The sequence below is a fragment of the Lacerta agilis genome, chromosome 2 (genome assembly GCF_009819535.1).
Source record: "Lacerta agilis isolate rLacAgi1 chromosome 2, rLacAgi1.pri, whole genome shotgun sequence".
Lineage (NCBI taxonomy): Eukaryota > Metazoa > Chordata > Lepidosauria > Squamata > Lacertidae > Lacerta > Lacerta agilis.
The window spans coordinates 5,783,221-5,811,001 of NC_046313.1; the positions used below are offsets into that span (position 1 = coordinate 5,783,221).

The following is a 27,781-nucleotide window of genomic DNA, read 5'->3' on the forward strand; positions in this document are numbered from 1 at the left end:
AGATCCCCACAGCGGAAGTTCCCGCTGAGGCTCAACCACCCTGACCCTCCCAATCAGCCCCTGCTCACCTCTAGTAGTTGCAGGAACTCACGAAAAAGGCGGATCCGCTCTGACTCCAGCGTGATCTGCTCAAAGGCTATGTTGTTGACAAACCGCTCTCGGACCTTGGAAAGGAAAGACAAAAAAAGGGGGGGTGACATGTTGGAGGAACTGGACATGGTTGGAAAGAGTTAATTTCCTTCATGAGCACCCATCACCCCAAGTATGAGATTAAGCCAACAAGTGAAGGTCAGCCAAGCCAGCTGCTATGGCAATGGACTTGTACCATAAGTGATTAAGGCCATGGCAGCTCACTACTCGGGTCAGTGAGTCTGTCCATGAGTTGCAGTCTGTTTTACAAAATAAAAAAAAAATCCTTCCAGTAGCACCTTAGAGACCAACTAAGTTTGTTCTTGGTAGAGCTTTCGTGTGCATGCACACTTCTTCAGATAAGCTCATACCAAGAACAAACTTAGTTGGTCTCTATTTTGTTTTGACTATGGCCGACCAACACGGCTACCTACCTGTAGTCTGTTTTACGTCTTTAAGCTGCAGCAAGAGAGATAATTTGTGCTTGTATATCTGTATCTGCAAAGCCTACAAGCTGTATGTATATATCAGTTTTTGGAACTGCATTACTGAAGCCTTATCCTCTACTGCAGTAAACTATTTTGGACCTGAAGCCTCTGTGTGGTGACTGGAACTGGAGGCAACTTCTGCTGCTAAGGTACCTCACCTCAGATTCCCAACAGGATATCCTAACCCCTCAGACAGGAAAGGCTTCAGGTGCTTCACACAAAGTTGCCAGATTATTACCGATGGAGGGAGGCAACCAGTGGCAATTAACGTCTGCGGTCACTAAAGTGTTTGCATCACTGCATTAAGGCAAAAAGTTATCTAGGGAAGATCAATCAACTTTAGGCTTTGGAAGCCGTCATTCCCCAAAGTGCATGCTGCAAAAAAATGAAAATAAGTAAAGGTTCCCATGAGGCGGAGAGAGAAGCCCACCCACAGAAGAGGCATGCTGTGTCTTGGCACAAGTCACTGGTCTGCTTTTGTGCCCCCGCAGTCGTCCTCAACTGGGGGATAAATAACACTGCTATACACTATAGAATCATGTGATGCAGAAGAATTACCTGCCCTCCAAAGGAGGCTGCCTAATGCACCTCTGCATGTGTCAGTACACTAGGTTTTTAAAAGCTATCTTGTACAGCAGGCATGTCCAACAGGTAGATCGTGATCTACTGGTAGATCACTGGATGTCTGTGGTAGATCACCTGGTAGATCACTGGCTCCCCCCAAAGAAACTCAGCAACTTTGGCGCCCCTAAAAAAGCTCTACATCTTTGCCCTGAAGCCCCCAAAACAGGGCTTTCCTTCCTAAACAAAGCTCAACTTTGACCTGAAACCCCCCCCCCAAAAAAACATGGATGGCTTTCCTTCCTAAAAAAAAGCTCAACAACCTCAACCTGAACCCCCCCAAAAGGGGGTAGATCACTGCCAGTTTTTAACTCTGTGAGTAGATCGCAGTCTCTTGGAAGTTGGCCACCCCTGTTGTACAGAATCAGACCATTGCTCCCCTTTTGCCCAGTATTGCCTATACTTACTGGTGGTGGTTCTCCAGGATTCAAGACAGGAGCCCCTCCCAGATCCCCAGAAATTAACCTGGGACCTCCTAAATGCAAGCATGTGCCTGAACTTCAGCCCTGATCGTTTTCCTCTCGAGTAGCCAATTCATGCAACTCTAGATAAAGGCAGCTGGAGCTGGTCCCTGCAACCGAGCGCAGAAAACCTCACCTCATCCCAGGCAGTGTTGGGTTCCAGTGGAGGAGCTGCCTGGCGCAACTGCTCTTGAATGCCGCCTCCTTGCGCCGCATCTTGCGAGTTTCTTCCTTCTCCCGTTCGCGCTCCCGTGCCTCGGCCTTTTCCAGCAGCTGAGGGCAGGGGAGCAGGGAGAGGGGGGCATCACTATACGGCATTCCTCTTATCCTCCACTGGTCTTTTTTTTTTATCACAGAACCCGAATGGCCCTTAGGGATCTCTCCCATTCCTTGCACTGAACAAGCAAAATTATCCTCCTTGCCAGATCAGGCATAGGAACATACAAAGCTGCCTTAACTGAATCTGGCCTATTGGTCCATCTAGCTCAGTATTGTCTACACTGACTGGCAGCAGTTCTCCAGGGTTTCAGACTACAGCTCCTATCATTCCTGACAACAGGCCAGGCATTCTGGGGCTGATGGGAGTTGGGACAACATTGAGATTACCAGTGTTCCACACTCCCCACCCGTAGGCCTAGCCATCTTCATCCAGTGAATCCCAAGTCCTAGTATTATAAAAGAGGGTTGAGGGTATCCTGCTCCCCATAATGTGCTCCTACAGTCTCCACTACTCCAAAGGAACATTTATTTGGAGCCAACTAGTCACTGTATTGAAGCTGCATGTTGGCCCTGCCTTTCAGATGCACTTAGCTATTGGAAATTGTGCCGTACATCTTGTGCAAGCAACTCAGACTCTTCCAGGTAACCTATTTATAGAGCACTTTATCCTGATATGCTTGCACAAAGCTTATGTGGAGATTAGACTACTGAGGATTACCGTATTTTTCGCTCCATAGGACGCACCGGGACCATACGGGCGCACCCCATTTTTAGAGGAGGAAACCCAGAAAAAAATATTTTTCCGGTTTTCCTCCTCTAAAAGCCTTTTTTTTTTTTTGAGGATCAGCTAAAGTTTTGCAGCTGTTTTTGCAAAGACAAAAGGCCTTTCTTAAGGATCAGCCTAAAGGTTTTGCAGCTTTTTTTTGCAAAGGGAAAGCCCTGGGTGTTTTTTGTTTGTTTGTTTGTTTTTGAGGATCAGCTAAAGGTTTTTGCAGCTTTTTTTGCAAAGGGGGAAAAGCAAGCTCCTTTTGCAAAGGGGGAAAAGCAAAGAGGAAAAGCCCCATTTTTATGGGGTTTAACTCACATTTCTGAAAAATCTTAAGGAAAGGGAGCAATTTCTACAGTTTCCAGACAGATAATCTAATCAGCCAGTCACATGTCGCTGGGGAAACAAACAACCTCCCTCTGCAGCCACATTCAACAAAGGAGGGCGGGGCTGAAAGGGAGCCAGGGACTCTTATCTCTCTCCCGATCTCTTGCTGATCAGCTGCTGAGCGGGGTCCTTTCAACACTCCCTTTTCTCTTTGTAAAATAAAAAGCACAATCTGCTTTTGGCCCCTGGGCAATTCAGCTCCAGGGACCACCATTCGCTCCATAAGACGCACAGGTATTTCCCCTTACTTTTTAGGAGGAAAAAAGTGCGTCTTGTGGAGCGAAAAATAAGGTATTACTGTGGTTTTCAGCCAAGATGTTATGGTACGATGTGCATTCATCCTGATTTGCTTGTGGGATATTTACATGTCTTCCCATTGCTCATTTGTGCATCCCACTTTTTTCAATGCATTTCCCCATCACTTTCCAAACAGTAATCAGTCCAATTATTTTTCTTTTTTTTAAAAAAAAAAGTGGAACTGACATGTGAGGGTGGCAGATCCCTTTAACTCGCTTTAATTGCACAAACTGTATGCACTGGGATCCCTCCCGCTGACAGTCTGGAGGCACACTGACTGACCCCTGCCCTACTCACACTGTTGAAAGTCAGCTTAATGTTGCCGGCATCCAGCGTGGCAGCACGCTTGTCAAAACTGATGACATGGGCGAAGTCCTCAAAGGTTGTGTTTATTTCTACGCTGAAGCTCCGGTCCTACCAAGGAGAGATGGGGGGACGGGACACAGAGGAGAACAACAGAATTAGGAATTCCCCTATTTCCCTCCAAAAACCACCAAGTATCAAGATAGCCTGTTCTAAACCACTCTCTCCAACATCTGTTATATGTCAATTTCACTCATTACTTTTTTTAATTCAGAAAAAGTGAAATTGACACAAAGTAGACTGTACAGTCGTACCTTTGTTTTCAAATGCCTTCGGAGTCTAACGTTCTGGCTCCTGAACGATCGAAAACCGGAAGTGACTGTTACGGTTTTCGAATGTTCTTTGGAACCCAAACATCCGACGCGGCTTCCGCAGTTTCCGATTGGCTGCAGGAGCTTCCCACAGCCAATCAGAAGCCGCGCCTTGGTTTCCAAACGTTTTGGAAGTCAAACGGACTTCCGGAACGAATTCCGTTCAACTTCCAAGTTACCACAGTGAAATTGACAGAGATATGAAAACATGGCAGATTTTCCACTTGTGAAGGAATAACGTTTCAAATGACACTATGGGTTCATTGCCAAGAGAAGAAGCTTCTGGAAGAAGAACCGTGATTGCACACAGGGAGAAGGCACAGCCAGTTTTGGGATCATGGAGAGAAGCACAGGTTGGATTCAGGAGAGGGAGCAGTAGACCAGGGAAAACTTATGTGTCTCGTTCTCTCCATGTCCTTCCAATGCACACTATGGCCACACCTTCAGAATGTCCTTGATAATCTTCTTTTCATCATGGAAGCGCGCCTTCAGGTCTTCCACGTAGAACTTGAACAGGTCCAGTGGGGTGGAGCCTGTGGAAGGGGAGAAGAACACATCCCATTATTCATAAGTTTTTAAAGACAGTGGCTTATGAACTTTGGTGAGGAAGATTCCAAATGTGCAGTCTAACCTTTTTTTTTAAAAGCTAAAGACAAAAGAAGTTTAGTTTATGGACCTTCTTTTCAAAAGTCCACCCACGTAGTCTTCACAGAAGTGTTCAAGTTAAAAGTTTTCTGATGATTGTCCCACCCGTGACAGCATTTTCCCCTTAATTTTGTATCGTTAAATTTCTTAAACTTAATTTCTGATTGCATAGTTGTAACCAATAAACATTGATTTAAACAGATATGCTGAGTTTATCATTGATCCACCTCCCAACTCACAGAGTTTTTCCATAAATCAAAACTTATCTCAAGCTCTGTGTCCCTTTTTTTGTCCCACCCGTGACAATACTTTAACATTTAATAAAATTGTCAAAAATATCCATAAAAATAAAAATAAAAATTAGTAAAATGTTCAGTATCTTATTAAGAACATAGCTTAAATTTTGGTTGTTAATTTTTATGTATATTTACATTGTTGCACATGTGTGGATACCAAAAAAAATGGTCCAAGTGTCCCACCCGTGACAATGGAATGGCCTACTGCGCCAGGATTCCTTGGAAGTTTATCAGCGGCCCAGTAAATGGCAGACAACAATCCCTGGTAGACCACTACCAGGCCCCCACCTCACCCAGTAATCTGCAGCAACAGAAGAACAGAAAGTGTGTTCTCTGGCTCACTCTCAGTTCAGGCAAGGTGAAAGTGAAGAACCCTGTATCAATGGAAGACCCTAGAATATGGGTGAGGCAGGTGTGGCTCCTCAAGATACTGCTGGACTATAATTCCCATCACCCCTGACCACCGGGGCCATTTTGGCTAGAGCTGATGGGAGCTGAAGTCCACAGCTTCCTTACCCCCTGCGTTAAAAACGTTCTCCAGAATCCTGTGCAATGTACAGGGATTCAACGGAAGATAAATCCATGCAGAAAATGTATTCCCCCCCCCCCAAAAAAGGCAGGGAGTCTGAAAAACACTGAGATAAGATAAGTTGCCTTAAAAACTTGAATGAAGCCAATGGGTGTCCCCAGCTCAGAGCTGCTAACTCTGGTTCAAGAGCTTCAAGCATCAATCTTCATGCTGAAGATCTCAGGTTCAATCCTCGGTGCTTCCAATTAAAAATCTGATGGCTTGGATCCACTAACTGGAAATGACGAAGGTTGACTGTGGGATCTTCAACAGGCTAAGCATGTTCTCCTACCTCTGAGTTATGCCCTCTGAAAACTAAACTAAAAAAAATGGGGGGGGGGACAGAACCTAGGAATGGAAGCTCCCCAAACCCTCCGACCATCCTTTTCCTCCACTGAGCACTTTTCATTAGCAGAAGAGTGCTTTTTAATCCTATGAAACAAGCCATGCGTGACCACCATAAGAACAAAAGAGAAGACAATGGTCTGTCTCTGGAAGCAACCATTTTTACTGATGCCCTATGAATTCTGGAAAGGGTTCTTTCCTTCTTCAGGGGCAATTCCTTGCGGGTGGGGAGTTGCTTTCTCTCTTTGTTTTTGTGGTGCTTTTAAATCCCAGCCGCACTGACAAATACCACTCTTCATAGAAGCTGGACTACGAACGTTCCGCGGCCGACAGCTTTATCTTCCCATTGGTTAGCTGGAACGCCCATCTTATCACATCGGCTCCACTAAATCACTACCAGGAGCACAACCCAATGTAGAAATTCACCCGCTCCAGTGGAACCTTTTTGTGTGCCTCTGCTGGTGCTCTCACCTACTGCCCCATGTTGGGCTTTCTGCTCTCTCTCTCAATACATCCCAGGCACCTCCCCTTTGGATGAGGGTTACTATTGGGAAGGGGGCGGGGGGGGCAGGGGCTCCTGTCCATCGTCTGCTTACCAGGCTGGCCCAACATGTTGGCAAAGCGTCTGTCGGTGCTGAGGGAGGGGTACAGCTCCATCCAAGTGGACATGGAGTGCAGGCGCCCGCTCTCGTGGAGTTCGTCTAAGAAGGCCTGAGCAAGAAGCAGCCTGGTTATTCTACGATAGAGCGAGAGAGATCCGGGAGTCAGCCCCTCCCCCATTTACAGGCCCTGTCGGGGGCGGGGCGGCCCATGTGCTCCAAAGCAGGCCCCAAAACCCCACATCCCACCTATGCATCCCAAAACCAGCTCATACTTGGATGGGGAGGGGCTGTGGTTTTTTTTAAGACCTCTTCTCCAGACGTTTCCTAGGAAATCAGGAATACTTTTCAGGTCAAAGCAAACACCAGGGGTCGGCAAGGTTTTCCAGCCATGGGCTGGATCGTCCGTAGGCCGGACATGCGCAGCACAATGCCGGAAATGGCATCTGCGCATGCCTGGACACCGAAAATCGCGTCTGTGCAGAAGTGATTTTTGGCGTCTGGGCATGCGCAGACGCCATTTCCGGCACCACTCGGCGAGTCCCTGCGCCGGTTTAGGGCAGCGTGCAGGGGACTTGCCGAGTGGGCGGCTCGGTGAGTGGGCGGCTCGTGGGCCGGTTAAACGGCCTCCGTGGGCCACGGCCGGCCCATGGGCCGGAGGTTGCCGACCCCTGGCAAACACCATCTGTTGCAAGACCATGCAAAATAGGCTCTGCCTTTGCTCCGTTGCCGAACCATCTTAACAATTCCTTTATCCTCAAGATGATTGCAGAGACATAACGCAGCAGGCGATTACAAATACGGCTACAAGAGAGAAGGTACGAAGCTGCCTCGTTCCCATCAAGCCCTTGGTCCATCTAGCCTAGTCGTTGCCTGCTCTGACTGGCAGCAAATCTCTGGGGTGTTAGGCAGACGTCCCCCCCAACCCCAGGCAGGGACTTCTGCAACCAAACCATGTGCTCTGCCCTTCCGCAAGGCTGCCTCCCACTTCCCAAACAGGGGCTCAGGGTCCCGTCCCCCCACTGATTGTGCCTCCCCCCAAGCTTCAGCTACCTGGAAGGCTTCCCTGTTCTTGCGCTGCTGGCGCCTCTCCCGCAGCCGGCCGCGCTCACGTTCCTCCTCCTCCTCTCTTTCCAGGGTCCGGATGTGCTCCTCAAAGCAGATCAAGGCATCCTCCTTGTCCATGTCTGAAAGAGGTGGGAGGGGCCCGAGCTCAGCTGGGCAAGAGGGTGCATCACTCTGGGCCAGCAAGGTGGGGCAGGCTACAGCACAGGGAAACAGGGAGGGGAATCTATCATCTCTGGCTGGGGAGAGGCATGTGGTGCTGGAGGGGCAGGGTGGGGGGTGGCAGCAGTAAGGAGACCCAAAGGCCAGGACACCTGAACACTGCTTCTGAGCCTTATAGCCCTAGAACCAAAGTTTTCATGACTTCTGGGAAGCACAGCAAACTCAGAACAGGTCACAGTCCAAACGCCCAAGCCAACAGAATCCATTTTATTTTAAGGGGTTAACCACAGTATTTAGGATTTCAGGGCCTCAGGGTCTCCCTTTATTTTATTTATTAACAACAGACATAGATTTGGATATTGATAGGTGTCTGAGCTTTCCCCACTTGTAAACTGAAAGGCTCCACCCCACCCCGTTAGTGAGCCTTTTTCTTACTGGTGTGGCATTTTTGTCGCGCGCACGGAGCCTCATAGGAGCCCCTGTGATTCTGGAGCTTCCACCTGGGAGGGGTGTGCGTTCGCCTAGGGGGCTTTGTGCGGGGAAAGAGAGAAGGACTAGGAAGGTGGAAGGCGCCTCACTCTGCAGGTCTTCATCCTTGGCAAAGCTAGGGTTGTCCATGAGGTACTGCTGGGCTTCGGACCAGGTGGTCTGGAAGCTGACGCGGCTCATGCTGTCCAAGATGCTCTTCAGAGCCTGGATGTTCCTCTTGCGCAGCTGTTTGGCATGCTCCTGGGTGGGGGGGGCAGAGGACAGCATTAGGGGGACAGAACCCACCCCAGCAGGGCACCTGGCTTCCCGCCCCCAAGCTCCGGGATCCTTCTCCATTATGAGGGCTGGGGAGGTGATGGGCAAGGGAGGGAATTCTGGGAGATGGAACGCCTGGATTCTACGCTTTTCCGCAAACTCATCAACCACCTCTGTCCTCCTTTGCTCGCACTCCCTTCGTTTTCGTTTTACCTTCTCCTTTTTGGCCAGGAAGAAGAGAACATCGTCGTAGATCTCCTTGCGGTCACGCTCTGGCACCACAGCCCAAACTTCCAGCTCCCCAAACATCTGCTCAGCTTTCCTGGGGTGACGGGAAAAGAAAGGAAGCAAGCAGCGGGGGGGGGGGGTGATGCTGCTGCAGTGTAGTCAAGGAGGCGCATGCACACAAAGGCCCTCTGGCGTGGCCACAGCCAGGAGCACCGAGCTCGATTCTTCTCTCTCTTTTTAACTAGTGCCGGGAAGCTTATTCCCACATTACACAGAACACAGGTACATGTTACAGGTGGGTAGCCGTGTTGGTCTGCCATAGTCGAAACAAAATAGAAAATTCTTTCCAGTAGCACCTTAGAGACCAACTGAGTTTGTTCTTGGTATGAGCTTTCGTGTGCATGCACACTTCACACGAAAGCTTATACCAAGAACAAACTCAGTTGGTCTCTAAGGTGCTACTGGAAAGAATTTTTTTATTTTGTTTCGACTATGGCAGACCAACACGGCTACCTACCTGTAACTACTTCTGCTCTGAAATTCCAACTCCAGATCACTTGGCATTTTTTCCAGTACAAGCCCCCTCAGTTTCACCAATGAGGACTCTGAGCTGAAGAATGATCCCACCCTCCTGGTCTAAACTTGATTGATGGGTCCTGCTAGACCCCAACATGGAAGCCTGGAACATGACTTGCACTTGACGCTACCCACTGATTGGGCAGACATATAGAGTGACACCTCCTCTGCCCAGGGCCAATCAAATCAGATTCAGAGCAGGGTGGGAAGGGCCAGGAAGAAACCTGCAGGTGCCCTAGCTCCCTCCTTAAAGTGCCCCTTACTCAAAGAGAACTACCGCACTGGGATCCTGTCCCTCTGCAACAGCCCCCGCCTCCCTGCAAGAAACCCGGCTGCAACTCTGGCACCCTCTACCTGTAGCGGGTGATGGAGCTCATCTTGCTGTGTTGCTCCAGGAAGCGCTGCAGCTCCTCTTTGGCTTCCTTGGCGCGGAGCCGGGCCTCTTCCTTCTCCTCCTTGTCCCGCTGAGCCTTGAAAGCATTGAAAGCCTGCTTCTTCTCGCTCACCTTGGGCAAAGCACTGGGGCGCAAAACGCAGGAGGGTCATCAAAGGTGGCTCTCCAGAGACGGCACCCATCCGTGACAAGGGGTGAGGGAGAATGGGAGGCGGGGAGCGGGGGGAGCGGGGGCAGGAGCACTAGGGAATTCCCAGCCGCACAACCCTCTGGGCCAGGCAAAGTCTAAGACCAGCTATACTTTTTCTCTTTCCTGCAATAGTCAGGATTTCTAACAGCGCCGTGAAGCAGGCTGACGGCTGCACTGACACTGCGGGGAAGGAAGGGGAGTTCGTTCCAGACTGTACCTGAACCGCGGGTCGGTGCTAATGAGCTTCATGGCCTGCTCCCACGACGCACTTGCTGGAACGCCCTGGAGCCAGAGAGCAGCAGCGTTTCAGCCAGACTGGGACCGCCACCTTCCCATCCCAGCCCCACCCACTTCGCTCCTCATCTCAGGACCAGTTTACACAATCGTAGTCAAGTTTTTTGCCTGGACTGCGCCAACCCAGGCTACGCGTTTGCTCGTTCCTAGGAGAGGGAATCTCTGGTCCTCCAGCCCGCCCACCTGACCCTATCAGTACCTTGTCCTTGAGCAGCTCCTTAAAAGCTTGTTTGGCTTCTTCCTTGTTGCTCCAGGCATTGCCAGTGCCACGGTCTTCCTCGTCTCTCCGGACAGGATCACAGCTGGCCCGGGAAACGAAACAAACCGCCCAAAGGTATCAGATGGAGCAGTGGGCATGCCAGTGCTCAATCCATGGTTTCTCAAATGAATCCGGCACTTCCCTTCTCACAAAGGCCAGCCGGATGCCTGTGGGCAACTCACAAGGAGGACCCAAGCTCAATACTTCTGAGCCCCAGGGTGCACAGATGCATTCCACACCTCTGGATGCAGTGCCCAGCCATAATGGAGGTACACACACCCCCAACTTCCACACACAAGGCTTTGTGGACGGGGGGTGAATGGATGGTTGCAGCAGGAGTTCTACTTCCTTCCCTTTACTCCCGCCACACACACACACCCTCCCCAACCTCTTGCCAAAGGGTGGAAGCTTCAGCATCCCTGAAGGGCAGGAACTCACCAGCCCCTCCCTCCAAGGAGCCAAAGAATCGGGTGCTAGAATTCTAGCCTGTACCACTTCAGGCAGCCGGTGGACATGTCATGTTGTTGTTTTTCTTTAATGCACCCTAATAACAAAATGAAACCTCCCTGTTTGTACGAATCCAGCACATCAGGAACAGGGCTACACTAAACCTTTTCTCTCTGATGTACTTACGCCCCCAATGGGAATATTAAAAACAACAAGCAGCCCACACCTCCTGTGCTACACACACAGCGAGCAAAATGACACACCTCAGAGCACCCTCCTGCAATAGTGTGTGTGGAGGGGAAGCTGTGGCTTATTTTGCAGGAACAGCATACCACTCCCATAACAGGTTAACATCACACACACACACACACACACACACACACACACACACCGCTTGGTGTTCCTTTTCCAATTCCCCAAGGGGGGGAGACTCCACAAACCCCCCCTGTTTGAAAGCCAAGCCTGGATGGGGGAGCCTGTAGCTGTCTATGTGCTGTGGACCACAAGTCCCATCATCCTTGGCCATCGGCCATGCTGGCTGAAGCTGATGGCAGTTGGAGTCGTTGTCGTCCCGTCCCCCCCCCCAAAAAAAACCTCACACACCCTCTCTGCCCCCCGCCCCTCATGTCACCTGCTTGCAATCTCCTCCTCGGCTGCGGTCGGCCCGCCCTCGGTGCCTGGCGTTTCCTGTCCTTCGATGCCCCCGGTGCCTTCTGTGTCTGAGGTGGCTGCGGAGGATGGGGTGGGGCTGTCAGGGCCCGAGAGCGGTGCCTCTGGTTGCTGAGGCTGCTGTTGCCTCCTAAGGAAGGGGACAAGGTCAGGCTTGGGAACATTGTGCGGCAGAACACACACACACACACACACACACACACACACAAGAAACTGGCACCATTCATGCATAGCTTGTTGGTATTTCTGGATCCTTTGCTGCCCCTTGAGGCTCAGGTGCCCTTGGTGGCAAGGAGTGCTTTCCATCAGCTTTGGCTGGTGGCCCAGCTACGCCCCTATCCGGACAGGGGCAGCCTAACTTCTGTCTTCTATGCTCTGGTTATACATGGGGCTGCCTCTGAAGACAGTTCGGAAACTTCAGCTGGTGCAGAATTCAGTGGGCAGGTTGCTCAGCAGGGCGAGACTGTTTGAGCATAGAATTTCAATCCTGGCTGCCCATTAGTTTCCGCGCCCAATTCAAAGTGCTGCTTTTGACCTATAAAGCCTTAAATGGCTCAGAACCACCTTTCCCCCTTATAAACCAACCCGGACCCTGCAATCAACCTCTGAGGCAGCGCTTATTCATGTGCCTTCTCCCACGAGAGGTTCAGAGGGTGACCGCATGAGAGCAGGCCTTTTCTGCATGGTAAGCCATTCCAGGAGCCATTTTGGGCTGAAGGGCAGGGCACTAATGCTCTAAATAAATAAATAGCTGAATATGTAAATAAATAATTCTGCCACCCGCCAAAGAGATCTTTTCTCTCCTTGGCAAGGGCTAGAAGCAGGGGAAAGAGAGAGAGAGAGAGATGCTGAACAAGGCTGGCACACCATAAAATAGGGCCTCCGGGAGCCTTGGAAGTCTCATTCACTGTGGATCTTGCTCGAGTCTCTTCTGGAGGTGGAATGGACGTTTTTCAAGCTTCTTGCACTAGCCATAAGGGCAAGAACAGGGCTGGGACCCTCCAGGTGTTGCTGGCCTCCAAATCCCATCAACCCCAGCCAGCAGGGCCAGCGGTCAGGAACGATGGGATTTGGAGTCCCAGCAGCTTCCCTTACCCCTTGCTCTCTCTAAAAGCAACTTCAAAACAAGAAAGTTGGTTTTTTTTTTGGATGATGAATTGTGGACCCGATGCCAGATTGTTAAGCTGGCCGGAGGAGAAGCTCTTCCTCACGTCAAGCTCCTCCACAGGGACTTACTCTGCTTCTTCTTCCTCCTCCTTGATCAGTGCTGGGGAAACAAAAGGCAGGGGGGTGGTTACCATGGTGACGCTTGAGGAAAGGCAGGGCCCAGCCCCGGCCTAATCACCTCCTGGCGGCCCAGACCCTCACCTTCAATGTCATCAAGGTCACGGGGACGGGTCCAGCGGGACTCCTTGCTCTGAGTGTTGTAGTAATAAGGTTTCCCGGTCTCCGAGCGGTACTCACGCCAGGGGCAGCGCGACAACAGGAGCTGAAGAGGGAGAGAAAGGACACCTTAGGAGCTGCCTATGCTCTTCCTAAAATGGAAGAGGCCTGGTGGTGGTGACAAGGTTCCCTCACAAAAAAACCTTCCTCCACCACCCCTTTTTTTAAAGACAGAGTCAAAAGGACCCATCTGTATATTTGTGTGTATGTGAAGAAGCCAACGCCCAACACACTGTCACAATCCAGAGTGACCAAGAGACAAAATGCAGGATGGGGCTAAGCAGATGAGAGCAGGTGGGGGCGGCAGTAATGGGGGCACAGGAAGACAGGAACAAGCTTCACCTTGGCTGCAGTCGTGTCCCCAGATGCAACCCCTATTTATTTATTTTTACTTTCCCTGGAATTCGCAAAGGGTTGCCATTCACTCCTATGGGATAGCACGCCGGGGATACTGCTGTGGTGAGAACCAAGCCTCTGAATACCAGTTGCAGGTGGGCAGAGTGTGCCTGTTCTCGGGTTGCGAGTTTCCCACAGGCACCTGGCTGGCCGCTGTGGGAACAGGACGTTGGGCTAGGTGGACTACTGGCCTGATCCAGCAGCCCTATTCACATTCTCATGTTCTTTTGCACAGCCCTCCAGATATATGGAGACCTGCTATCGTGTCTCCTCTTAACCTTCTCCCAGGAGAAACATACCCAGCAGTTTCAACCATTCCTTGTAGGATTTGATTCTGAGAACCCTCAATGTGCTTTTTCTTTGGGCTGCTTCTGAATAAGCTCACAGGATTCCCGTCCCTGTCCCCGTCCCCCGCCCTTTGTCCCTTAGTTCCTGTCTCTGGTCAGCTGTCCTCCACTCCTCAGCGTTCAAGATAACTCAACATAGAGTAAGGCATCTATGCTTTCAATCTTATGTATGCTCTGCCCCACCCTGCAAGGCTAACTAGGGCACTCACTTCTGCCTTGGACTTCAGCTCGTCTGGCTTTTCCCAACTTGACTGTTTGGTTTCGGAATTGTAGTAATAAACTCGCCCATCCGGAGCCCGATGCTCGGTCCATGAAGGCTTCTGAGGAAAAAGAGGAGGAGGAGAAAACGGGACACTCGGCAGGAGGTTTCTCTTGCATGGATATCTTACAATCACACCATCTCGAAACAGAAACCGGAACTGAGCAAAAAATTAAAAATCCAGCATTCTGAGAATATCAGCTTCCATTTTCAATAAATAAGTAGTAGTAAAAAAAAAAAAGCAAGTTTCTAGCGCCTGTGATTATGAAGATAGGGAACAAACCATGTAGGCGACACCATGAGAAAATCTCTTAAGTCTTAGGGTTGTGGGAAATGCTGTCTAGTAATAAATTTCCTATAGTCAAGAAGTTGGGAGGTTTTAGCGCCCTGTTTAGTTTCTTTGTTGTTGTTGTTGTTCAGTCGTTCAGTCGTGTCCGACTCTTCGCGACCCCATGGACCAGAGCACGCCAGGCACGCCTATCCTTCACTGCCTCTCGCGGTTTGGCCAAACTCATGTTAGTCACTTCGAGAACACTGTCCAACCATAACAACCAGAATAAATTATACAAAAGAGGGAAATGAAAAATAAGCTGACACACTGTACTTAGCTTACAAATATAAGCAACCACACCTGATTTCTTTCTCTGTTCTACATCATCAACAAAATACCCCTTGCAGCTGCAAGAGACCCTTCCCCAAGGTTCCTCATCTGAATCAGGAGCTCAACCATTGTATACACATGCAAACTCCCCTCCCCTCCCAGGGCCCCAAAAAACCTCCAGTTTTGTTCCTTGTTTCCCAGCTTCTATTTGGGGATTTACTTTTGCACAAATCCAGAAGATCCAGCACTAGAGGAAAAGTGCCAGAGCAGATTGCTCTTCAGTCTCTCAAAACAAGGCCCAGAAACATGAGCACAAGGTTTCTGGGACAAAATACCCATGAAGTTACAACGCCACCGTGCAAGGCAGGTGTTGGTGGCAGCGGCAGCAGCAAAGCACAAGCCACACGCAGCAGATTCCCACTGGCAGGCGTTCTGCAAACCACTTTCTACAGTATTAAAAACGATTAAAACAAATGACAGTCATAGGAATAGGGTGGGTCTTCTGCTTGCCACTGAGCTACGCTTCCTCCCCGCGAGTTGTGCCTCTTCCTCATCAACCACTTCACAGGTACTATCCAGTCAGTGCCTTAGCCACACCTCTACACAACGTTCACATTGACACAAATAATTGTTCCAGCAAACATTTTCTCCAGCAACAGAAATAGAAGCTGGAGTTTTGAGCGCTGGGAACATGCAAACTAGCTGAACATGGAAGTGCAACCTTGAAGGAGGCTGCACTTAAACTCCCCATAACAGAAAGAGTGACAACTGAGCATTTAATTCTTCCTCTGAAACTTGTGCTTGGCCAGTTACTTACCACAGGGGCTCCTTGTGTCACCGTGGCTGCAAATCAAGAGAGCAGAGATTAGACCAGGTACAGTGGCTTTGCACTGAAGAGGTTCAAGCTCCTAGGAACCGATTTCAATTTCTCTATAAAGGGGGGAGGAAAAGGAAGCTTGCAGAAATAACTATCTCATCTGGCTTGGCACTGGATGGTAGGACTGCCAATGTTTTCTGGTAAAAGGTGCTGTGCCTTTGAGAGCAACGAATCTGGCAAAATTTCAACGGATGCAGTTATTGCTCCTCTCTGCACTGAGAGGCGACAGCATCCAGCCGTAGAAGGCACAGTAACTCCATTGCAAAGAAAGGCCAGGGCGAGGAGCAGCAGGTTTCTCTGTTGTTGGGTTTTTCACACAGAGCCTGCTCCAGATCTGGATGCACCCTCCCCTCAAGGACAAATCCACTGGGATACTCACCATTGGATGGGTCTGTTGCAGGACCTGCCTGTCAAAAGAGAAATGGGAACTAAATCAAGGCGTTTGGAATCTGCTCTGTCCGTAACTGGAGGGAATTCCTGAGCCTCTCCACATGTTGCAAAAAAAAATATTGGCAAAGCAAAGTGATTTGGAGCAGAGAAGCGGGAGGCATGTGAAGAGTTAAGCATGTGTGTGCATGCTCATGTGCACAAGTGCTGCTCCGCCATTCTAAGTCACCCCTTCCCATGACAACTTTGCTCTTGAAAAACAGGCCACTGGCCTATCCCCTTGCCTATTTAGTAAGGCCCAACAGCACCGACTATCTCTTGCAACACTCATCCTCATACCCGGGTGCTCGAGCTACATCGAAGGCCAGCAAACGCTGCCACATCTGCCTGGGCCAAATTGATAACACAACCCACAGCTTGGTGACCCTAGCAGCAGCAGCCACCAGGAAACCCTTCTCCAATAGTGTGGCCAACCTGTTTCTTTTTGACTTTGTCGTCATCAAGAGCACCGCATGCCACATTCGGAGTAATAAACAACCCAGTTTCAGCGGCTACTGCAGTACACATGCAACCCTTTGTGCCCTGGGGTTGCTTCGCCCTCTACTGGCAGGGAGAGGCAAGCAGGAATGTAGGCCACAGTCGAGATCAGGGGTAGGCAAACTAAGGCCCGGGGGCTGGATCAGGCCCAATCGCCTTCTAAATCCGGCCTGTGGACGGTCCGGGAATCAGCGTGTTTTTACATTAGTAGAATGTGTCCTTTTATTTAAAATGCATCTCTGGGTTCTTTGTGGGGCATAGGAATTCGTTCATCCCCCCGCCCCCCAAAAAATATAGTTTGGCCCCCCACAAGGTCTGAGGGACAGTGGACTGGCCCCCTGCTGAAAACGTTTGCTGACCCCTGGTCAAGATCAAGAGGCTGTCCTACTGATATACAGGCATGTCACCGAACTCCTAGTGTGAGTGCAGCCACTGCCAGCAGCCATGCCACAAACTGGGGACCCTTATCTCACTATAACCCCCTGAGATCTATGCCCCTCCCAGATACTCACCCCTCCAGAGACAGCAACAGGCCCACCTGGCACCCCAGGCATTATCATCCCAGGCAGCATTGGTGGTACCATGGTGGGCATCTGGGAGACACAACCAAAAAATGGTATAAGTCATAAGAAGATGGTCAGAAGGACAAATAAAGGCTTTGTGGGAAAGGCATTACCTGTCCAAGGGGAGGTGGTCCAGGCATGGGTGGGATCATTGGGGGAGGAGGCATCATGCCCGGAGGCATGGGCGGCATAGGGGGCGGGCGCGGTCCCAGTGGGGGCAATCCCATTGGAGGGAACGGAGGTGGGATCCCGGGATGAGGCATCTAGGAGCAAGGAGAAAAAGAGAAAGAATGCACCCCAAGTCGCACATACCCAAAACAGCTGCCAGCAACCATGGCATGACTTGGGCCTCTCTCAAGTAGAAGCAAATTGGGTCCAACATCAGGGAAATAAGAAGGCAACATTTTCACAGGATAACCCCTCCCACAGCAGCACTGATAGGGAGGGCAATTGTGCACATATACTGTACAAGCTTACAAAATCCTACCGCGGACATGGCGAACTGGCAGACTGAAGTCCAGACAACGGTCTCCAGTCCACGTTTCACACGCTGCAGTTCCGCACCACGACTCAAGTAAAGGAAACGTGTAGAAAGACAACAGGATCTGAACTCCACCAAAGCCTGCAATGACCTTTCAGACTTTCACAGCATTTCACTGCCCTCGATTGACAATACAGTAATCAGGAATGAATGGAGTTGAAGTTCAGCCACATCTGAAGGGCCACAGATCGCCCACTCCTGTCTTATACTTTGCAAAGCATCATCCACACTATTGGTGCTTTTCTTGGTTGTTGTTAATATAACAATTATTATTTTGCTGCTCCGGTATATAAAGAGTAGATACAAACGCACACTCGTGCCACTTTCACATGTACAGTGGTACCTCGAGTTACGAGCTTAATGCGTTCCGAAGGCGCCCTCGTAGGTCAAAATTTTTGTAACTCGAAGGGCGCTATCTCCGGAGGGGGGAAAAAATTCGTGCGTCGAGAAAACCGCATTAAAAACCTCGTAAGTCGAGGTATCGTGCCACCGCTTCCCCTTCGTAGGTCGAAAAATTCAGAAGCGGCGGCCATTTTTTTTCTCCCGGAAGCCATTCGCAAGTCGAAAACGACGTACGTCCAGGAGCTTGTAAGTCGAGGTCCCACTGTACTCAAAACACATCCCCACTTTTATTTAATATTAAATTTACTTCTCCCTCTCTCTCTCTCTCTCACACACACACACACACACCATACACCCCGTTGCGCAGGATCAAGAACCGGAAGGCAGCTTAACATGCCGAGATACAAGCAATTAACTTACAAAGGGAGGAGGCAGAATTGGTGGTGGCGGTGGAGCTGGAGGAAATGGGGCTGGCTGCCCAGGCGGAGGGCCACTGCCTGCATCTGGAGCTGACTGCAAAGAGAGAGGGAGAGAAGTGAGAGAATAAACGTGGTGCGTGGTAATTGCAGGTTTATTGCTAGGGAGGGCAAAGGCAGCTAAAGTGAAAACTGGTGCAAGGGGTAGGTATTAGGTCTGGATGGGGCAAACCCAGGAATAAATCTCCGCTCAGCCTGTGAAGTCCACTGATCCCCCTTCGGCAAGTCACACTCTTGTAATCTAACTCCTCACGCAGTGTTATGAGGTTAAAATGCCAGTCTGAGCTGCAAGAATGACTCCAAGTGTTTAGCTGGCCTTCCTCCAGCCATAACAAAATTGCTTGCTCCCTCTTTCCAGTTACAGCATAATTTGCATTTAATGTGCTGCTCCTCTAACCCTTGCCTTGCCAACCCTTTGCTCCCCCAAACTAGTGTTTCTGGATCTCCCCTGCTGAGTTTGTTAGAATATACAAATAATCAAATCTTAAGATCCTGACACACGATGAGAAATACTTTCCACCCCAAATGGATAGGCTTCAGTGGCTTTCTTTATTCTTTTGTGAAGTACATGGGCAAAAAACTGGCTTGGGATGCTACTCAAGTGTGCCTTTTGGTTAGGAGAAACAGTTCAGGAAAACAGGCTAACCCAAATAAGAGAAAACAAAATAAAATATAAAAAAAATCCTTCCAGTAGCACCTTAGAGACCAACTAAGTTTGTTCTTGGTATGAGCTTTCATGTGCATGCACACTTCTTCAGATACACTGAAACAGAAGTCACCAGACCCTTATATATAGTGAGAGAGTGGGGAGGGGTATTACTCAGAAGCAGGGGCGTCGCTAGGGGGGTGCGGTGGGGGCGGTACGCCCCCGGGCGACAGGGGCCACAAGCGGCGGGTGGGGGCGACAAGCGGCGCCCCTCCCGCCACTCCCCAGGCAACGCCGGTCACCCCGGGAGCAGCAGCGCTGCACGGATGGGGTGCTCCCTCGGCCGTGTGCTGTTGCTCCCGGGGCGACCGGAGTGAGCGGCGGCGCATGGGGGTGACAAGCGGCAGCCCCTCCCGCCATTCCCAAGCGCTGCCGCTCCCTCCGTCACCCCAGGAGCAACAGCGCACGGCCGAGGGAGCACCCCGTCCGTGCAGCGCTGCTGCTCCCGGGGTGACCGGCAGCGTGGGGAGTGGCAGGAGGGGCCGGCGCTTGTCAGCCCCACGAGCTGCCGCTGGCTCCGTCCCCCCGGGAGCAGCAGCGCACGGTGTGTGTGGTGCTGCTGCTCCTGGGGCAACGGAGCGAACGGCGGCACGTGGGGGGGACAAGAGGCAGCCCCTCCCACCATTCCCACGCGCTGCCGCTCCCTCCGTCACCCTGGGAGCGGCAGCGCACGGCCCGACGACGGAGTGCGCCTGCACGCGCAGGCGCACTCTGTCATCGGATCGCCGCTTCCACAGCCTCCTTTTGAGCCGAAGAGCTTAAAAGCGAGCTCTTCGGCTTAAAAGAGGGCTGCAGAAGCGGCGCCGGCACCCCCGGAAACGCCCTGGGGGCGGAGCGTCATGACGTCACAATGTGATGTCACGACGCCCCGCCCCCGGGGCGTTTCCTTTGCCGCCCCGGGTACCGCGGAGCCTTACTCCGCCACTGCTCAGAAGGGTGGTAGGAATGGTAATTGCAACTCATTACCAAACTTAAAACCATGGAGAGACCTGGTCTGAACAAAGACATTGGATTCTTATCTCATTATACATGACAAAGCTATCTTTAGCCATCTCACCCCTTGCTTTTTCCTGTGAAACCAATTGCAGTCGTCATCAACAGGTTTTCCACACCCATCAGCCGATCACCCATTCCCACCACCCTTCTGAGTAATACCCCTCCCCACTCTCTCACTATATATAAGGGTCTGGTGACTTCTGTTTCAGTGTATCTGAAGAAGTGTGCATGCACACGAAAGCTCATACCAAGAACAAACTTAGTTGGTCTCTAAGGTGCTACTGGAAGGATTTTTTTTAATTTATTTTTTTTGTTTTGACTATGGCAGACCAACACGGCTACCTACCTGTAACCAAGTAAGAGAGGGACTGCAGTCCTAAACAGATGTCTGGAAGATGTCCCTGGAAGCTAACAACTAAAGTCCAAGGATGCCTGCCTTTCCCTGTTGCATTTATTGCAGGTACACTGCCTCTGGACATAGCAATTCACTTTAGCTAACACGGCTATCGGCCACTGATGGCTCTTTTCTCGCTGAATTTGTCCAGCCCTTAAATAACAAAAGCAAGCAAGCTAATGGCCATCTCCCCAGCTTGCAGTAGTGAATTCCTAATGTGTTTGTGTGCCCAGTGAAATTGGTTGGTTTGGTGAGCACAGAGTGGCTTGCCCGGTGGGGCAGAGATGCAGCAATAGCCTCTCGGCAGCAATGTCACTGCTGCTTACTGGGAGAGGAAAGGAGGCAGCTAGCTCGGGACTGTGTGCGGGAGTACCAGTTTGGCTCCACCAGACCATTCCCATGGTCCTGATCTTGGCCCTCCCAGTAAACACTTGTGTGGAGACTACTGTTGTAGCTCCACCCCACTGGGCAAGCCCCTCCTGCACAAGACAGGTCTTTCTCTGTGGTGTATCCACAGTCATGGAACTCTCTCTGTTACCATTCACTTGGCCATTTATGTTCTGGCCTTATACTTTCCCCTACTTCTTTTTCTTAAGAGATTTCGTGACTTCGCTCCATTTCTCTCTTGTGTCTACTGGCCTGTATCTAGTCAATGCTTCGCATTCCGCCTGATGGTCTACTGTTTTAATTTCTCTTTGTACATCACCTTAAGAAGGGCTTGACCCTGAAAAGTCACTAATAAATAAGTGGGATAAATGAACAAATAATTAACATCCATTAACACACTTCTGTGTGAAAAATGCACTTCTTTTTGCTATTCCTCCTGAATCTACTGCTTGTTGGTGATGCTAAGTTCTGACACAGGATGTGTGAGAGAAATGTTTCTTCTGTCCAACGCCATTCATAATTTTATAAAACCTGCCATCCTTTTCACAAACACCATAAGCTTAAGGCAAGTGCTCCAGCCTAATGATCCTTTTGGTTGCCCTTTTTCTGTATGAGGATGGCCGGGTTTGGAAAGCAAACTTGGATTAATGGGCACATGCATACAGATGAACATGGAGCTTGTAGGAGATGAGGATGACTGAGAGCGGAGATGGAAAGTAATAAGGAATGGCTACATTGGGGCATGAGCAACAACATTTGGTGGGAAATGGTGGCATATCTAGAGAATGGCTTCATTCGTTCACAGTAAACCAAATTTTGGCTTACCATGACCGGGCAAAGTGTTGGCTCCTGAAGAACTCCCACCCATTTTTCCTTCTAGCACATGTGGTTAGCATGGGTTGACTTAGCGTGTCGTCAGACTCCTCTCCAGGAGCGACACATAAATGGCACCAATGCCTTATTCCCTCCAGCATAAGAAGATCCCAGATTTGGAAAGAGTTGGGCAGGGACAAGACAATTCTGAATTGCCTTCTTCTGTAACTGAGCTAGAGGAAATATCAAGTGTGGGGACACAGCACCTAGCCCCCAACTTATTGCCCTAAATCAGAACATAAAAAGCTGCCTTGTATCAAGTCAGATGATTGGTAAGAAGAAGAGTTTGGATTTGATATCCCGCTTTTCACTACCCGAAGGAGTCTCAAAGCGGCTAACATTCTCCTTTCCCTTCCTCCCCCACAACAAACACTCTGTGAGGTGAGTGGGGCTGAGAGACTTCAGAGAAGTGTGACTAGCCCAAGGTCACCCAGCAGTTGCATGTGGAGGAGTGGAGACTCGAACCCGGTTCCCCAGATTACGAGTCTACCGCTCTTAACCACTACACCACACTAGATTGCTCTCTATAGCTCAGCACTTGTCTACCGTTCTTCAGTCTTGGGTCCCCAGATGTCGCTGAATAACAACTCCCATAATCACTGTCCATTGGCCAAACCTGTTGGGGATGATGGGAGTTGGAGTCCAGCAACATCTGTGGACACAAGGCTGAAGAGTGCTCTTCAGGAGTCTCTCGGTCCTACCTGGAGATGCCAGGGATCATCAAACCAGGGACTTTCTGCATGGAGAGCATGGGCTCGACAACTAAGCTACACTCCTTTTCCTAACAACTGACCTGGAAGACCCGCTCTTAAACAGGGAAGCCATGGGGCTCTTTCAGCTTCTTGCATGGAAGTTCATTCTAGTGCAATCTATCAAGGCTTATTCCCACATAACTCCCTTTTCACTTCACTTCACAAGTGACATCAGCAAACCTGACACTGGTTCCATCCTCAGGGAAACTTTTACAAACTACTATGATGCTCTCTGCCCAATACTGAAGGGAATTTCTAAGCCCAGTTCACTGTCTGCAATGGCAGTTTGGATCTGGAACAGACTTATTTTATATACACATTATCTGCCTATGCATGCGTGTACATGTATCTAGGTCAATGTGTCCACCTATTTGTGCCTACACCTACACATTTGTCTGCAATGTCTATCTGCAGGTGGGCCTTCAAACATGCATCCTTCCACATGTGCCTATATTTAGATGTACATGACAAATAAATATTACTTCTTTTGCAATTTACGTTTGAAGGTGCCTATGTATTAATCAGTGCATGTATTTGCGCATTTATGTGCTTTAGCAGGTGTTCATACCTACCCCTGCATGCATACATCAGGGTGTGCATACTTATGTATGACACACCCCATTTATTGCTGCGTGCTTGTTCCCATGGACAGTGTTTGTGTGTGAGTATAGATATAGACCAGAGAGCGGGCATGGTGCAGGAGACAGGGTGCCTGTGGGAGACTGGTTCAGATTCCTGCTCAGTCATAAAGCTCACTACTGGGTGGCCTCGGGAAGATTGCTATCTCAACTGAACTTAGCTTCTCCTTGAGATCCCAAAACACCTTGGCAAGGAATACTTGTTCGCTTCAAATCCATCCCCTGGGATAAAGCCTGTGTAAAATCTACACATGCTTTATGTGTGCACCTATTCCAACATCTGCACATGTGTGTTTGCACATATGGGGTTCATGTAGTTCTGCATGCACCTGTAGAGAGATCTGGATGCTTTTGCAATTTTTTTCCTCCCTTTCTGGCATGGTGCATGCATGTGTATCTAGTTGCACAAAACAGGGTGCCTCACTATCCGGCTGCGCACCCTCCTCCCGGCCTCCTTCCAGCACCCACCTCATTGCTCCGAAGCCTCCCGAGTGGGAGCAAGAAAGAGGAGGAGGAGGAGGGTGGGGAGCACGATCACCATTCCCCCTTCGGTGCAAAAGATGTGGGGGCAATTTGGCGCATGGAGGATGTCCCCTCCGCCTCCCCTCCGTCCCTCCCTCTCCCTTGCAAGCTTGCATCGTGCACACACACGCACCCCTCCGCCCCGCGAACCCATCTCCGCCCCGGATCTTCGGGGGAGGGGGAATAACAAAGCGGCAGACATTACCATGGCCGAGCCTCGGATCAGCTGGGCGTGCAGGCGGGCAGCTCAGCCCACCCGGCAGTAAGGGCGGCCGCGATTGGAGGAGGCGGGATGAGGGAGAGGAGGGTGGGAGAGAGAGAGAGAGAGGGAGAGGGAGGCAGGCGGGATCCCTGGGTTGGGGGGGGGGAGAAGCAGAAGCGCGGGAGGAGAAGGGGAGCGGGCGAGGGCGAGTGGCAGCAGCGGGCGAGGGCGACTGAACGGGCCAGGGGTCACCCAACCGCAGCGCGCGCTTTCCGCGCCAGGGCGCAGCCCTTCTGCAACGTCATAAGCAATGCTTGTTGTTGTTGTTTTCCCTTCGAAGAGTGCCTCTGAGCATGTGCGAAAAGCCTCTTCCCCCCCCCCCGAGGCGGTCGAAGGATAGGAGCAGTGGGCGCGCGTGGCGCAGCGCTCCTGCTCCCGCCGAGCGGAGGAGAAAGGAGCATCTCGTTGCGCTTTAGGATGAGGCCGACGCAACGCAGCTCTGCCGCTCTTCACGGCGGCGGCGGGGGGGGGGGGAGAGAAGCAGGGCCCTCCCCGCCTCCTGAGGGGGAAGAGGGGGTCTTTCAGATGGGGGGCGTGAGGGGGGGGGGCAAAGCACGTCGCAGGTGGGAAGAGGCCTGGCTCTCACTCTGCCGGGTTTAGAGGCTCCTCCTCGCCATCACGAAAGAGGACGACCAAGGAAACAAAACATGGGCAACGCATGAAAATAGAAGGACCGCAAAAAAAAGAACGAGTGGTTCATAGGATCCGCTGGTTCTGAGAGGATGCACTCTCTGCACATGCTCTAATCTTTGTCTAATCGTCCCCCCTAATGTTTGTGAGCATTTTAAGCGCCATAGTATGAATGGCAAGCCCTTTTATCGGGTAACAGGAAAAGAGCGTATTCTACCAAGTCGCATCTCTTTGTTTGCAGCTCTTTAGCCGAGAAAGCATGTGACAATAGGGCGCAATGTGCATAAAACAAATCTTGTTGTTGTTGTTCAGTCGTGTCCGACTCTTCGTGACCCCATGGACCAGAGCAAGCCAGGCACGCCTATCCTTCACTGCCTCTCGCAGTTTGGCCAAACTCATGTTAGTAGCTTCGAGAACGCTGTCCAACCATCTCATCCTCTGTCGTCCCCTTCTCCTTGTGCCCTCCATCTTTCCCAACATCAGGGTCTTTTCCAGGGAGTCTTCCCTTCTCATGAGGTGGCCAAAGTATTGGAGCCTCAACTTTAGGATCTGTCCTTCCAGTGAGCACTCAGGGCTGATTTCTTTAAGGATGGATAAGTTTGATCTTCTTGCAATCCATGGGACTCTCAAGAGTCTCCTCCAGCACCATAATTCAAAAGCATCAATTCTTCGGCGATCAGCCTTCTTTATGGTCCAGCTCTCACTTCCATACATTACTACTGGGAAAACCATAAAATTAAAAATATATATACAAGGGTATAAATTTTATTCCCCACCACTACCACTTGAGGCCTAGACCAATTTTTCCTCCAGCCCCCTCCCCCCAGATTGGTCCTTATTATCAGCTCCAGTTAACGTGGACAGATAGAGCTGCCATATGTCTGTATTTTCCCTGACATGTCTTCTTTTGTGGGGGGGGGGCAGCATGCCCCTCTGGCCAAATTTTACATGAAATTCCAGGTTTTGGGGTTTTTTTGTTTATTAAAATTTTATTATGATTATTCTTTAATTTTATATTGGGGAGGGGGCTGTTAGGGTTTCCAGCGGCTCCCAGGCCTTCCGCGGGTGGCACTAGGCCTGGCTGTACTTCCAGCAGCCTTTCCTGGCACAGCCTTCCCAGGGCCGCTCAGCTTCCCATCCAAGACAGCAAAGGTAAGAGAGGGGAGGGAAGGAGGGGGCAATGAAGGGGTCAGAGGCAGGGAGGGGGCGAGCGAGCAAGGGAGATGTGGGGTGGGGTGTGTGCCCCAAACGTGTCCGGGTTTGGGGGCTTTGGAATATGGCAATCCTAGGTGGATGATGGGAGCTGTAGTCCAAAAATGTGAAGAGCTAAATATTACCAAGTGCTGCCTTTAAAGGGAGTTTGATGGGCAGAAATCAGTAGGTGGCTTCTTTTATTCTCTTTTCATAGCATGGGGAATAAATACACCACCTTCACATTAGACTGCTATTAAAAGCACAGTTATTTATAGTGGCCTGGCTGCAAATGGTTAGACAAAGTTGGGGTAAAGCAAATATCAGATGAACACAAAAAGGATCTAAATAGTCCCATCACAAGTGCAGGGAAACATGATGCTTTTTTTTTTATTATTGTATTTCTTTCAAATTGTACACAAACCACAGACAAACAAAGATTTATCACAAAAAGAAAAAATGTGCATCACATAAATTACCAAATCATTACATCTTATTACGATTTATTCCTAGTTCGGTCCCTCCCCCCTCCCTCCATTCTTTCCTCCCCTCCCCTCCCCTCTTCTTCACAGTTTACCTTACATGTTGTCCTTAATGTCTATTAATCTATCCGCACGTCCTTTTATCTATCCAATTTTCTTTTACAATTAGTTCATTTGGATCTTTACCATTCTGCCAAGAGGTTGGCTCTCTTAACATATAATTTAAAATAGTTTTAAAGCGTTTCCCAATTCTTTTCTATCTCCAATTTGCCTTTCCCTTGTAATTCTTCATATTTTACTGCCCAATTATAATAAGTCAATAGTTTTAATTGCCATTCCTCTTTTTCCGGTACTCTTTGTGTCTTCCAATTTTGCGCTACCAACAATCTCGCCGAGACCGTGGCATATAGTAATAAATGTCTATCTTTAGTCTGTATTTCATTTTCTATCATTCCTAATAGAAATAACTCCACACTTTTTTTAAAAGAATATTTAACCATTTTCTTTATCTCCTTATATATCATTTCCCAAAACACTTTAATTTCTTTACAAGACCACCACATGTGCATGAATGTACCTTTTTCTTTTTTACATCGCCAGCATTTGTTGTTTTCGTTCTTATGAATTTTTGCCAGTTTGACCGGCGTAAGATACCATCTATATTGCATCTTCAATAAATTTTCCTTGATGTCGTAATTTGGGGTTAGGTGGTTATCCCTCCTCCATAATCTTTCCCATTTCTCCAACATTATTGGCCGGCCTAAGTCTCGGCCCCATCTTATCATGGCTTCTTTGATTTGTTCCTCCTCTGTCTCCCATTGCAACAAAATTTTGTATAAATTTTTTGTATGGCTTTTTTGCGAATCCAATAAAATTTCCTCTAATTTTGATTTCCCTTTTACAAATCCAATTTTTTTATCTTGTTGGAATTTTTGGTTTATTTGGAAATATTGGAGCCAACTAGTTAAGTAGTCTTTCAAATCATCATATGCCTTTAATTTTAATTCTCCTTCTTTTTCTTCTAATAAATCTCTGTAGGTAGGCCAATTGGAGTCCATATTCCTTCTCTTCATTGCCACCATCTCTAGGGGAGATAACCACCAAGGAACCTTTGTCTCAAAGTATCTTTTGTATTTTAACCAAATTCCAAATAACGATCTCCTAATTATGTTGTTCATAAAGATGTTTTGTTTGTTTATTTTCTCTTTCATTAGGTACCAATGCCAGCCAAACCCCAGTCCTTCTCCCTCCAAGTCTAACAAATCGTTATCTTTCAGTTCTATCCAGTCCTTGATCCAATATAGTGCTGCTGCATCGTGGTACAATCTTAAGTCTGGTAATCCGAGACCCCCTCTTTCTCTACTGTCTATTAAATTTTTGTGTTTTATTCGGGGTTTTTTCCCGTTCCAGATAAACTTTGCGATGTCTTTTTTCCATTCTTTAAAGTAGTCCGTCCCCCCTATTAATGGTAAGTTCAGAAACAGGTAGTTCATTTTAGATAATACTCCCATTTTCACCAGTGAGATTTTTCCAAGTAGTGATATTTTTAGTTTGGACCATATTTCCAATTTTCCTTTAATTTGTCTCCATATTTCTCCGTAGTTTTCTTTTAACAGGTCTAAACTATTTGTTGTTATTGAAATGCCTAGATACTTT

At 49.4% G+C, this 27,781-nt stretch overlaps 1 protein-coding gene across 1 annotated transcript in view; it reads right to left on the reverse strand.

The window, feature by feature from the left end:
- PRPF40B (pre-mRNA processing factor 40 homolog B) overlaps positions 1-23,864 on the reverse strand; it is a 31,270-nt gene extending 7,406 nt beyond the window's left edge. The window contains 22 exon segments of the mRNA XM_033138241.1: positions 69-164; positions 1,836-1,885; positions 1,888-1,972; positions 3,666-3,782; positions 4,484-4,575; positions 6,493-6,607; positions 7,549-7,682; positions 8,301-8,451; positions 8,680-8,788; positions 9,625-9,789; positions 10,072-10,136; positions 10,348-10,450; positions 11,486-11,653; positions 12,760-12,790; positions 12,892-13,012; positions 13,919-14,029; positions 15,387-15,412; positions 15,826-15,853; positions 16,883-16,963; positions 17,047-17,196; positions 18,237-18,329; positions 23,766-23,864. Coding sequence (XP_032994132.1) covers positions 69-164; positions 1,836-1,885; positions 1,888-1,972; positions 3,666-3,782; positions 4,484-4,575; positions 6,493-6,607; positions 7,549-7,682; positions 8,301-8,451; positions 8,680-8,788; positions 9,625-9,789; positions 10,072-10,136; positions 10,348-10,450; positions 11,486-11,653; positions 12,760-12,790; positions 12,892-13,012; positions 13,919-14,029; positions 15,387-15,412; positions 15,826-15,853; positions 16,883-16,963; positions 17,047-17,196; positions 18,237-18,329; positions 23,766-23,768 — 2,094 coding nt within the window. The 5' untranslated portion in view covers positions 23,769-23,864.
- Between the last annotated feature and the right edge of the window lie 3,917 nt (positions 23,865-27,781).